Source organism: Aythya ferina, assembly GCF_964211825.1.
Source record: "Aythya ferina genome assembly, chromosome: 21".
In the NCBI taxonomy this organism is placed as follows: Eukaryota; Metazoa; Chordata; class Aves; order Anseriformes; family Anatidae; genus Aythya; species Aythya ferina.
This window is the reverse complement of record NC_140319.1, coordinates 1,463,247-1,475,626: the sequence shown is the minus strand read 5'-3', so window position 1 is coordinate 1,475,626 and position 12,380 is coordinate 1,463,247. Positions and strand designations below refer to the sequence as shown.

Genomic DNA, 12,380 nt, shown 5'->3' with positions numbered 1-12,380 from the left:
TGACCACAACCGCCAGCAGAAATCACCCCTTTCACATCATTTTCCTCCTTTCAAGCAGCACCAAGGGCAAAACACCCCCTGGGGAGCAGCCTTTCCCAGCACTCCCACCACCAAAAGCAGCGACGCTACCAGCACAGCCAGTGTTATCCAAGCAACTCTCCAAAAAAGCATTTCCACAGACGGCAGCACACCTGAGTGCCACCGCCCCGTCCCCCCATCACCCCACATCCCTCCCATCACTTCGGTCCTACAGGGAAAAGCAAAGCCCCACTGAGGGGCACCTCCAGATTGCTCCTGCCCATCCCTGCACTGAAGTTGCCCAAATCACTTTGCAAAGAAACAAACGGGTACAAAAGTGCATGCAAAGTGGAGGAAGCCGCAGCTCCCATTTCCCCAGCCTGGGCTGATAGGATGCAGCAGCAGGATTTATCTGCAAGCCCAGGGAGGCGGAGCAGGGCTGGAATAACCGCCGCTAATCCCCTCTGCCCTCCCTTCCAAAGTATATTGTTGAAGGCATTATATAAATGGGAAATTATACAGAGGTTTGGGTAGGAGAGGAGTGAAATCCCTGCTCCGTTCTCTGGCCCTCCGGGACACTGAGTCTTTCAGCCAAGAAGGGTTTTGCAGATGGAGATTTGCTCCCGGCAGCAGAAGAGACAAAATGTGTGGTCTGCAGGCTGGGAAGGGCTCCGTTTCAGCATCCCTCCGACGGGAAATGTGTCTTTATCCTGATGTTCCCCAAACCTCCATGGAGCCAGGGGGTAAAGCCCTGTGATGCTGGCAGCCAAAAAGCCCCCGGGCGATCTCCGGCAGGCAGGGCTTTGCTGTGGAGCCAGCCAAGCGCTGGAAAGCCTCCTTCCCTGCTCAAAACCTCCCTCTCCCGGGCTGTCAGGACCCTATTAATGATAGTTTTGCTTCTAGCTAATACAGCGCTAATTACATTTCAAAGGACTGGCTCCAGCACTGGCTTCTGCTCCGAGCACCCGCCGCCCAGGTGTTCACTCAACAGCATCGCAGATGCCAAAGCAGGGATGCGATGCCACTCTCTGGGTGGCCTCGACAAGGACAGGGGAGGTGACGGTCACCCCAAAAGGATAAGAGCATTGGGACGGCCCTGGGGCAGCCCTTCAGGGGGATGAAACCCATTCCATCTGAGAGCGGAAACAAGTCAGACGCAAACCTTCCCGGTGCCAAATGGCTCCGCACTCTTAAAAAAATAAATCAATAAATAAAAATTGTGTGAAAAAAAAACACGAATGGCTCCATTTACCCCTTCTTTAGCATTGCTGCCTTTCTTTCCACTGACATTTGGTGCCAGTCGGTACCCAATCACCTGTTTATTATGGGCTTTGTGCCCGCTCCCAGCCACCACGTGCAGAAAATATAGGGCTGGCAGTGACAATAACTGCACAGCGGGAAGCACTGCGGCGGGTTATTGTCCTGCACTTTTCTAAGAGCCCGCCTGCCCTTGGCACTTGGGCGATGAATCCCATCCCAAAGGCAGCAGGAGCCCAGTGCTGAAAACAAGCCCGTGATTGACGGTTTATTTTAGGAAGGAGAGGGGAAAAGTGGGAAGGAGATAATGCCGGGGAGATAATGTGAGTGCCAGTCATTAGTTAAAAACAAGCCCATCAGTACGCCAAGTGCCTCAGCAGCTAGCAAACAAAAGGGCAAAGAGAGCAGTTTGGCACGGAACAAACCCGGGCGCATCAGCTGCATCCTCCCGGCTCGGCTCTTTGCAGGCTGATTTATGAGCCGGGAAGTTTGCAAGGCAGGAGCTGAGCCTCCTGCCTCTAAAAACCAGGGACCTGGGGGCTCCTTCCCTTGAGCTTTCCTCTTCCCCAGTGTGTGGGCAAAGAGCCTGACTTGGAGTCACTGAAATCAAGCAAATAGGGGGAAAAAAAAACAAAGCCGTGAGCAAATCAGTGGTGGGTCCCAAGCGATGCTTCATCCTTCCTGTGCGTGGTCGCAGGCAGCTCCCAGCCATCGCCATCCTCACCGGGGGCGAGGTCTCAGCTCCTTCCCCACCTCCCACGGAGGCCTGCGGGAGCCTTAGCAGAGTCCTTACCCCGGCTCCATCCCGATTCACAAGCCATTAGCGCATGGGGATTAGGTAAAACCTGCTCTTATCCCAACAGGTGGAGAGCTTTTCATCTGCAGAAGGAGCAAGGCAAGAGCCGGTCAAGCGTTCCCAGTCCAGGATTTTCTGTCAGAAAAGACCACTTCTGCAATGACAACAGGAAAAAAAAAAAAAAAAAAGAAGCAGGCGGGGCATGTGAAGCCATAAAACATCTCCATGGGAAGGAGAGGCTCACAAGAGCATAATGAGGGTCATGCGTGGATGCTCCATAAAAACTAACACGGCGATGCAGGAGCTCAATTGCATTTGCATGTTGCTGAAGCCTGGATGCAACTCAAGGGAAGGGAAGACCTTGCCTGGAAGTACTTGAAGGCACCAGAGATAAGTCAGAGTGCACGCAGGAGGGCTGCAATGTATACAGCACACAGCACTGTACACACTGCATATACAATCTAGCACATTGCATATGTATTGCTTAGCATGTTGCATACAGCATTCGGCGTGTTGCACGATGCATACAGCGTTTGGCAGGCTGCATATAGCAGCTTGCATATAGCAGGGGCTGCTTAGCTCTTGGAAGAAAAACCAGGACGTGTAACACAAGTCTGTAACACCAGAGAAGGCGGTAACATTTCTCCCAGACTCTGTGACCCATGTGAGTCCAAAGAAACCAAAATCTGGTAAAAAAAAAAAAAAAAAAAGCAAACTCCAGAAGGAGAAAATCAGCCAGACCTAAAGCCAAACCCTGAAGCACCTCTAGGTTTTTTGGAGATGCCAGTTAACTCCACAGGCTTCCCTGTTGCAGCAAGGAAAGGGGAATTTGGGGGATTTGCCCCAAAACTGAGCTCCACCAGCCAGGTGGAAATGGGGTTCAATGAATGAAACCCTCAGAAATGGGGTTCAATGCACGAGAGTGTAAGCAGAAAAACTAAGTACCCCAAATTGCTTGTTAGCTGGGAAAGGTACAAGGCGAGGGGAAGATCCTTGCCTGCTTTACAGCTTTTTGAAAGTGCTCTGGATTCAATCTGGCAGCTATAAACTGCTACAAAATGCAGCTGGTGGGGAGAGAGAAGGGAATATCAAAATTGGCCTAGTTGGGAGAGGAGAAGGGCAATTAGCATGGTTAGGAGGGTTTTTGGAAGGTGCTACATCTGCTTCCACAACACAGATTTACCCGGACAGCGAGAGGCTTTGCAATAAGCAGAATTTACAGAAATTGGTAGGAAAGGATAAAAATGAGGTGACCCTGAGCTGAATGCAAGATTTGCCAGGGAAAGGCAGGAGCAGAAAGGCTGGTGAGAACACACTACAGTTTTCCAGGTCAGTGCCATGCATTTGCAGGTGAATTAGAGCAGGTTTTGCTTCCACGTGGTGCAGGGGATGCTCCTCCTCTCCCTCGCTGTGCAACCTCCCACCATACACCTCTTGTCTTTAAGCAAGAGACTCGTGCAGGTGTCTCCCATCACCCCAGCAAACGCGGCATGCTGTGATTTTCCTTCAGAAAGGAGAAAAATGAAGCATTTCTCCAGTATCCGCTCCCCAACAAAACAACAACTGCAAAGGAATTTTTCCAAGCTGCTTTTCTTTGCAATTTGGGCTCGGAGAAGCAGCACAGGCATAGCCACAAGGGCAGGAACCTGCAAAGCCCAGTCCCAGGCATGCAACACGAGCTGCCCCAGTAAACCTGCCCTTTTGGGGCAAAGCCCAGCAATTTCCTGAGCAGCCTCAAACAAGAGGCCACACTTGAATTTTCCCCTTTTTTCCCCATCACCAGAGGTTGAATCCGGAAGCCGAAGTAAAAAGCTAAGACGAGGGCTATATATAAATATCTCGCTGAGATCAAAACTTGACATATTTAGCCCTCCTTTCATGTTTGCAAAACACAGCTCTGATTTTACACGGCTGTAAAACAAACCCGACCGCTGCTGATGAACATTTTATGGGAACATATTTCAGGCGACAAGCTGAGCGCCAGCTAATAAGCCAGCCCGGGTTTCAGCAATGCCAAGAAGCCATCGCCCTGCCTGCAGATGGGGCTTTCTGCCTTTCCAAAACCAGGGGCCCCGAGGCTACGGCTCCATCGTCAGCCACTGTCCCACCGCTCACCTCCCGCATCCGCCCTCATTTTCTCATCTTGACGGCTCCTTAACCCACTTAGCCCTGCCCAGGCAGCTTTTCCTGGCCAAAGGGAGAGCTCGAGGTTGTTTTAAAGGAAAAAAGCTGTGCTGTGGGTGGGTGAAGCTTCCCGGAGGGATGCATAACGCTTTGGGAAGGATCCAGCTGACCTAACGCGCATCAAGCAAGCAGGCAGCTTCGTTTGGGCAAACAAAAGGGCTTTTTTTATGAAAAGGCAATGGATGGAAAAGCCCCAAAGGCTCCCACCTCGCAGATGCTGTGCCGGAGTGGAAGGGCTGCTGATGGGTCCCGGCGCTCTGCTCCGCCAGAGGATGCAGCAGCACACCTCGTGTGCCCTGGGACAGGGCAGCAACGGGGCAAAGCACGGGGAGAGAATGCACGTGAGTGGCTCTGGAGCACGCACCATGCAATATAGAGAGATGGCACTACAAAAAAAAAAAAAAAAAAAAAAGACAAGATTTGCCAGCATCGCTTTGGAGGAGCGTTGCAGATGCTGAGCACGAGGGCACGTGCGCTTGTGGGAGAGAGCAGCGGGAGCTTGCGTCCCCTTCCTGGGGGCTGCAGCCAGATCCTGCTGCATCCCTGGCAAGCGAGGGGCAGGACCTCCCTGGGCACGTCCTCCCTCGCCACGCGCGGAGGTCGGCAGCAGCTCCAGCCAAGGATGCTGTCAGCCAAGGAAAAGCCATCTGCCCACTGAATTTCGGGAGCAGCTCTCCGTCGCTTGCCGGAGCATTGTGACGGGCATGCATGGCAATAATTATTATCTTTATTATTATTATTGCTTTAAAAGCAGAGAGGAAGCACTGGGTTTTGGGACAGCATTTCTCCACCCAAGGGCCTGCGAGGAGATGCTTTGAGCAGCTCAACCTCGGGATACGGGGAAACAGCAAAGTCCCAGTGGGATTTTAAGAGCCAACAACAGGTTCATGGAAGTGTGAGTCTGGGTCCGTGAGACACTGCCAGCTTAGGAGCCATGCTAGGATCCTCCTCTCGCATCACTTCCCAACACACAACCTCTGCCAGGGGCTGCCTCCGCACCCATGAGAAAACAACTTTTGCCTCCTTTTTTCCCCCAAATCCATGCCACAAGCACTGGTTTACCCATATCCACTCACTCATTCTCCCAGATCGGCAGCGGAAGAGCAATTGTGAAAAAAAAAAAAGAGGCGAAACAGAGGAAAACGGCTCCGTGCAGTGGTGACGGACAGCTTGCGGACGCATTGTTCCTTGAAAATCCTCCACCTGCTCCCCAAAACGGGGACGAGCAAAGAGGGACACGGGGCACAGAGCTGCGCGACGCATCCCCACCCACAGCTTGGGATATGGCCACGGCCACACTGGGTGCAATCCCCAAAGGATGATTTTGTGCAATCCACAAGCCACAGGGGCCCCGGCATCCCAAACCAGAGAAGAATCGGCTCCTTTGTGTCAAGCCCGCAGAGCACGGCCGCTGCTCCCCCTCCCCGCTCCCTGCAGCAGCTGATGGCAGCTTTCCGTAGAGGAAAAAGTGTGCTAGAAATTAAAAAACAAACCCAAGCAGTGCCGAATGAGCTCTGCCACCCGATTCTGTCTCCCGGAGCTTTGCAAAGCAGCCGGGGCTTCGCCGCGCTCCTCCCACGGACAGCGGCTGCTGAGACCCCACAGCGGGTGGCTTGGGTGGGCACGGGGGGGCCGTGAACCCGGCACCTCCGAACACCCCCAGAAATGGAAGCAAGCAGCTGCCCCACAGCCTCCAAGCGCAGGGAGGGGAAAGTTTCCTGCCCTGTGCATTTCTGCCTCCTGGGAACCCCACTTTTGGGGAGGGGATGCGAGGAGGGGGGGTGGATTAAACCTCTGCAAAGCAGGCGTTGCAATGGGTTTCTGGGAGCCCGGCTGGATGGGGGGGGGGTCTTCTCCCTGCTGGGTACCCCCTCCCTCTTGCCTGCAGGGTTTGGGGTGCCCCCGCATGTCCTCTTAGCAGGTACCCTATTAATGGGTGCCCTGTTAACGGCTCCAGTGCTCGTACCAGTTAATGGGTCCAAAACCAATGCCTTGTTTGGGAGTGCCCTATTAATGGGTCCAAACTGGGTGCTCTATTTGCAAGCGCCCTATTAACGGGTCCAAATCTAATACCCTGCTACCGGGTCCAAAAACAGTGTCCTATCAGCAGGTACCCTATTACTGGATCCAAGCCAGGTACCCTACTAACGGGTCCAGTGGGGGTGCCCTATTCCTGGGTGCTCTATTTGCAAGTGACCTAGTAACGGGTCCAAACCCAGTATCCTCTTACTGGGTGCCCTTTACTAGGTCAAAATCTGGCACCCTATTAATATGTCTGAACAGGTCGCTGTATTAGTGGGTTCCCATATTACCAGGTCCAAAACAGGTGATCTATTTACAAATGTCCTATTAATGGGTCCAAACCTAATATCCCATTAACGAACCCCCTACTAAGGGGTCCAAAACCAGCATCCTATTAATGGGTACCTTAATACTCAGTCCAAACCTGGCACCCCATTGATAGATCCAAACTGGCTGCATATCAGCGGGTTCCCCTATTACCAAGTCCACACTGGGTACCCTGTTACGGGGTCCAAACCCAGTGTCCTATTTTTGGCTGCCCTACTACTACCGGCTCCAAATCTGGTACCCTATTACCGGCTGCCCTATTACCGGGTCCGACCCGGGTGCCTGCCCCCCCTACCCCCCCATATCACCCCCCAACACCTCCCCCAAGCCCCCGGGGGGGGGAGATGCGGAGCCCGGAGCCACCGCACGCTTTCTGCGGAGCGGCTCCCCCCGTTATCCCGGGGCTGGGGGGGGGGGGGGTTAGAAGCAGTCCCGTTTTTTATTTTTATTTTTATTTTTTTTTGGGGGGGGAGCACTCACCCAGCACCAGGTCGAGGAGATCCCAAAGCAGCAGGCAGAGGGGCAGGGGGCTCACGGTCCGCATGGTGCCCGCGGGGGGGGGCGCCCCATGGGGGCTCACCGCTGCCCCGGCCCGGTGGCGGTGGCGGACGAAGGACCCGGGGGGGGTCCGTGGGGCATGGCGGCGGGGCCGGGAGCTGGGCTCGGTGCCCCCCCCGCTCCTCGGTCCCGCCGAGCCGAGCCGAGTGCTCGCAGCCCGAGCCCGGCTCGCTGCCGGCCCCCCCCCCCCCAGGCTGAGCCCGCCCCGGTCCGGCCCCGGGGAGGGGCTGGGGGCGGGGGGGGGGCCGTGGCTTGGATGGAGGGAGGGGTGGGCAAAGGATGGGGGGGGCGAAGGGGCTGTGGTTAGGATGGGGGGGGGACAGGGAGGGCCGTGATTTGGATGGGGGGGCGGTGGATGGGGGGGGCTGGAGGGGCTGCGCGTTATATGGGGGTGCGGGGGGGCTGCGCGTTGTATAGGGGTGCAGGAAGGGCCGTGCTTTGTATGGAGGCTGGGGGGGGGGGGGCGGTGGATGCGGGGGTTGGGGGTGCTGTGATTTGGATGGGGATGCAGGGGGGGAGCGGAATATAGGGGTGCGGGGGGGGCTGTGCTTTGTATGGGGGTGCAGGAGGGGGTGCTCGGTGTGGGGGGGGGCAGGGGGCGGTGTATGGGGGTGCATGGTATAGGGGTGGATGCAGGAGAGGCTGTGCCTTGGATAGAGGGCGTAGGAGAGAGCGCGAGGTGTATGGGGTGCGTGGTATATGGGGTGCGTGGTATATGGGGGGAGGGCTGTGCCTTGTATGGGGGCTGCAGGAAGGGGGCTGAGGTGGATGGGGGTGCATGGCTGCGAAAACGGGAGGGGCTGTACCTCGGGGGGGGGGTGCGGGGTGCAGAAGGGGATGCTGGAGGCTGGCAGGGGCTGGGGGGAGCAGGCTGGGGTAGCCAGAGGGAGCTGGAGAGCAGCACTTTGCAGCCATCCCCCTAGCGCAGGGGGCTCGCTCGGGCTTCATTCAGCGCCTCCCCTCTCCCTGCAGCCCCCAGGAGCAGGATCCGGCCTTGGGGCTGTTCCCCCCCCCCATTTATGCGCTGGCCTGGATGTGCATCCCTCCGTGGCCCTCCATGGCAGATGACCTTGCTTTCATCCAGCTCTCCACATTTAATTAGTTCCTGGACGTTTTCATTGCAAAATTATCTTTTGCAATTGCCTTTGACTTGCCCAGTCCCATGGGGTTGCCCTGTGTCCCCAACACCTTTTCCCACAGCCCCCAGCCCCAGCTTCACCCTGACATTTCTCAAAATCCCAGGAACTCCCCTCGTTTCCAGCAGCACCGAGCCTCATGCAAACACCCCCCAATGTCCTCCGTAGGGGTCCCAGCTGCAAAAACCAGCCTCTGCACTGAGACCAGCACAACCAGCAGCACCAGTCGGACAAAATCCACTGGGTTACGGCTTCTTTCTTAAAATAACCAACCGCCGTAAAAGAAATCAGGCCCTGCATAGGTCAGTGCAAAATCAAATCAAAACAAATTAAATCAAATAAATTAATTGGTGAAATTCCTTTGCATGGGCTGGATTTTCTCTCCCATAGCCTTTCATTCACCAGGAAAAGCTGGGCGTGCTTTTGTGTGGGGATGCCTGGAAATCAAATCTCGCTGTATCTGATGGCAGATTTGATAGCCCCCTCTCAAAGGCATCACATTTTCTTTAGTCTCACAGGACTATCGTTGACAAGAGGAGGAAGAAACAATGCTCACAGGGCTGTCCAACGTGGGAACCCCGAGGACACCTCCCTAAATAGCCAGCCCCAGGGTGAAGCTGAGTTGAGCTGCGCAGCCACCCATGCTTGACCCAACGGGTGCTGTCAGCTCCTGGACAAGCTGCAGCTCCCAGATGCCTCCGTCAAGACTTTATTCTCCTCTTGCTTTCCTGTGCTGAGCCTCCATCCCTCAGCATCCCCTTTTCTGTGCCCCTCTCTTTTCCATGTTCAGGAGGGGCATGGAGCGTTTTTTTTTCCAGCTTTGGATGCTGTAGCCCATAGGCGAAATGCATCAAGAGGCAGAGATGAGGCTCAAAGTGCAGAAAGGCCACCCAGACAAAAGCAGTGAAGAGGGGAAGTTTGGGGGCAGGTGTGAGATATCTGCTCCTCGCAAATCCTTCTTGACCCCAATTTTATCCCCTTGCAGCTCTGCAGCTGCTTTCTGGGTGCAAAAGCTCTGACCCCATCGAGCAGGAGCAGTGAGCCAGGAGAGGCGTGAACCGAGCATCCCAAAACGTTTAGAGAAGGAGCCATCTTCCCCAGGCAAAACGTCTTTGACAGCCTCCAGATTTAGTACTGAAGCACAAGAAAACACAGCGAGGAGCGTGCGGGCCGTCAGCCGGATCCCAGGACATTAGAGGAGACAGTAAGTGATGTAAATTGTTGGAAAAAAAATATTGCCGTTTGTATTGGGTGTCTGGCTTCATTGGGTTTTGCCTGGGTTTTAATTTTGTGTGAATTCAGCGGCTGGTGAAGGCACTCAGCTGACAGCCCCTGGAAAGGAGCAAAAGGAGCTGGTTTGGTTGCGTTTGGCTTGGTTTTCAGAACAAGGGCTTTCCCACAGCCTGCTCCCGTTGCAACAGGCCAGCATCACAGAAAATCCCTGTTTGGGGATGGAGTCGCTGTCTTCCAGCCTCATCCAGCAGCCGATGCCCTTCCTGTCCTTGGTGGATGGATCTGGCCCAAAAAACGAGGTCCAAAGCAGTGTTTCTGGTGCCCTTTGGGAGCATCTTAAATCCAGGGCAGAGAATTGCAGGCGTCTCCTCCGTCTGTAGGCGGTGACCCCAATTTGACACAAAAAAGGCTGTGAAAAGAGAAGTTTTTCAGCTCCTCTCTCCTGACCTTTCCAGAAGAAGCCTGTGTACTAATTAGCAGAGTAATAACGTGTCGAGGCTGAGATTCCTCATTAGCGTGTGAGAGATTCCCAGCTACATGACTGATATGCATCTACAAGAAAATTAACTTCAGCGCGAGGGCTCCGTAATCAAGATTAATGAGGAAATCGGCAAAGAGCAGCACACGGCTTCGTCTGCCTGTGCTGCCCGTCCCCCCCTGCCCTTTGCGGGGAGTCAAGTAACCCTAAAATGGGCTTTTTTGAGGTCTTCCATGGCAGAAAAAAGTCCTCGCCAGGTCTGGGAAGGAACCAAGTTTTCCCTGTAAGTTGAAAAAACTCAAGGAAATGCTTTCACAATCTCAGCAGATCCCCGGTGACCACCTCCTGCACCTGCCCTTGCAATGAAGTTGCTTCACACAACCATAGATACAGCACAGAGGGGTAATTAGCTGCGGATAATTCCCGTTAACATTAATGGGGATTTCTCCTTCGTTAATTACCCCATTTTGTGCTGCAAAAATGCACCCCATGCCACTGCTCCCGCACAGCTCATGTTCCCTTTGCCTTTGGTTTGACACCTGGTGCAAAAATAAATCGGATCCCTTGCACACCTGTTCCATCCCTGTGGCTTTTTTTGTTTTGTTTTGTTTTGTTGGTTTTTTTTGGATGTAATGGGAAAGAGAGAGTTCTGGCGGAATCCTGGCTGGAGAGGAGGAACCGGGACATTTTGTGCTGCCACGGGGAAGAAGCACATCGGGCGGGATTTAAAGCATCAGCCGACGTGGATGCAGCAGAAAGGCCAATCCTCAGACTCTGCCCATCTTCAAACAGCCCGATTTACAAAAAAGAAGATTGGTCTTAATTTATGGACCCCTACCTGATTCCCAATAGAAAAGGAGAATCTTCCCCTGCTTTTCCCAGCCCTGACTGCCGGTTCGCCTCTGACCCTTGCTAGCATCATTCCATCAAAAATAGAAACGCAAGCAGTCAGAAAGCAAAAAAGCATCACTGTAGGCTAACCCAACACACTGTGTTTAACCCCAAATGCTTTGCTTTGCTGCCGTAGCAAAAGTTCTAGCTATTTTCATCCCTTTTTAACAATAAAAAGCCATTGTAAAATGAAACAGCAGTGTTCCCAAAACGCAGCTTGTCCGCTATTTCTGCCTGAAGTTCTCCTCAGAGCCAGAGCCAGCGCATCATTTCCTTGGTTCAAAGCCTCTCTGGGCTCAGCTCGAGCTTGTCTCGGTCGCGAGGAGCCCTGCCGTCCCGCTGCACTCATTTTTGGCAGCTGACCGAGCACTGGGTGCCCTCGGCTGATCCCACTCCGGCCAGGCCGCGCTGGCCCTGGCAGGGAACCGAAGCTGTTTCCTCGATGCCTTCCTCCTCCCTCGGCAGGTCAAGCAGTCGGAAGGCCCGAGGAGCAAAAGGGCCATGTTGTGTAAGCAACAGGCTTTTCACCGCATGCAGGTTTTAATTAATACATATAATTAATATGCTATAATTAACATGCTCCAGCAGCAACGCAGAAGGGCAGAAGCAAACCACAGAGCACCCAAACCTGCAGCTGTGCTTGCGTGCACCAGAGCCACTACACAGAAGTGCTTTTATCCCCGAGTCTTTAAGAGGATATATAATTTATACCCCAAAATATTAAGGTATTATTCCCCAAAAATTACTGTATTATATACCTCAAGGTACTGCAATATTATACACCCCAAAATACTTGGGTTTTATTTAGGCCAGCTCCTTGCCTTGGTTCCACCATGGATAATTCCCAAGGTTGGTATTTGGGCCATAATTATTCATATAAATCTGTGCCAGTGGCTAATGCTTTTAAGAAGTCCTTATTTCCCCACTCCGGTGTAATCACGAGTCCAGGTATTTGCTTTCATTAAATTATCGCTCTCGGTAATGCTCTGATATACGACTCTCTCCCCAGCGTGCTTTTTGGCTCTATGCATTTTGAACACACGTTGCATGCAAAAAATATATTAAAAAATAAAAATAAAGAGGGCAATAGGGCTGTGTTCAGGCAGAGCTTTCCACCCAGCATGCATGGCTCAATGAGGCTGATCCTGCTGTGAGTTAAAGGACTAAAAACCCACCGCAGCCACCAGTTCGGAGAAGTCCCTCCCAGTTCACACCAGTACAGACCAGTGTGAGATATCGGTTGCTGCAGCACTGTGATTTCTTCACATAATCACAGAACCATCTAGGTTGGAAGAGACCTCCAAGATCCCCCAGTCCAACCTCTGACCTAACACTAACCCATCCTCCACTAACCCATATCACCGAGCTCTACATCTAAACGTCCTTTAAAGACCTCCAGGGATGGTGACTCCACCACTTCCCTCACTTCTCACCAGCTTCGTCGCCCTTCTCTGGACTCTCTCGAACACCTCCATGTCCT

The 12,380-nt window shown here is 53.5% G+C and overlaps 1 protein-coding gene and 1 long non-coding RNA gene across 2 annotated transcripts in view; one reads left to right on the top strand and one right to left on the bottom strand.

Moving 5' to 3' along the window:
* The window catches only part of IGSF21 (immunoglobin superfamily member 21), a 37,540-nt gene extending 30,377 nt beyond the window's left edge, over positions 1–7,163 (bottom strand). Inside the window, exon 1 of the mRNA XM_084494826.1 lies at positions 7,085–7,163. Coding sequence (XP_084350952.1) covers positions 7,085–7,148 — 64 coding nt within the window. The 5' untranslated portion in view covers positions 7,149–7,163. The remainder of the gene's footprint in view (positions 1–7,084) is intronic.
* Positions 7,164–8,057: 894 nt separating this feature from the next.
* LOC311422108 lies at positions 8,058–10,564 on the top strand. Its single transcript, XR_014685191.1, has 3 exons — positions 8,058–8,600; positions 8,809–9,502; positions 9,601–10,564. It is a non-coding gene; the product is annotated as an uncharacterized lncRNA (long non-coding RNA).
* Positions 10,565–12,380: the final 1,816 nt, after the last annotated feature.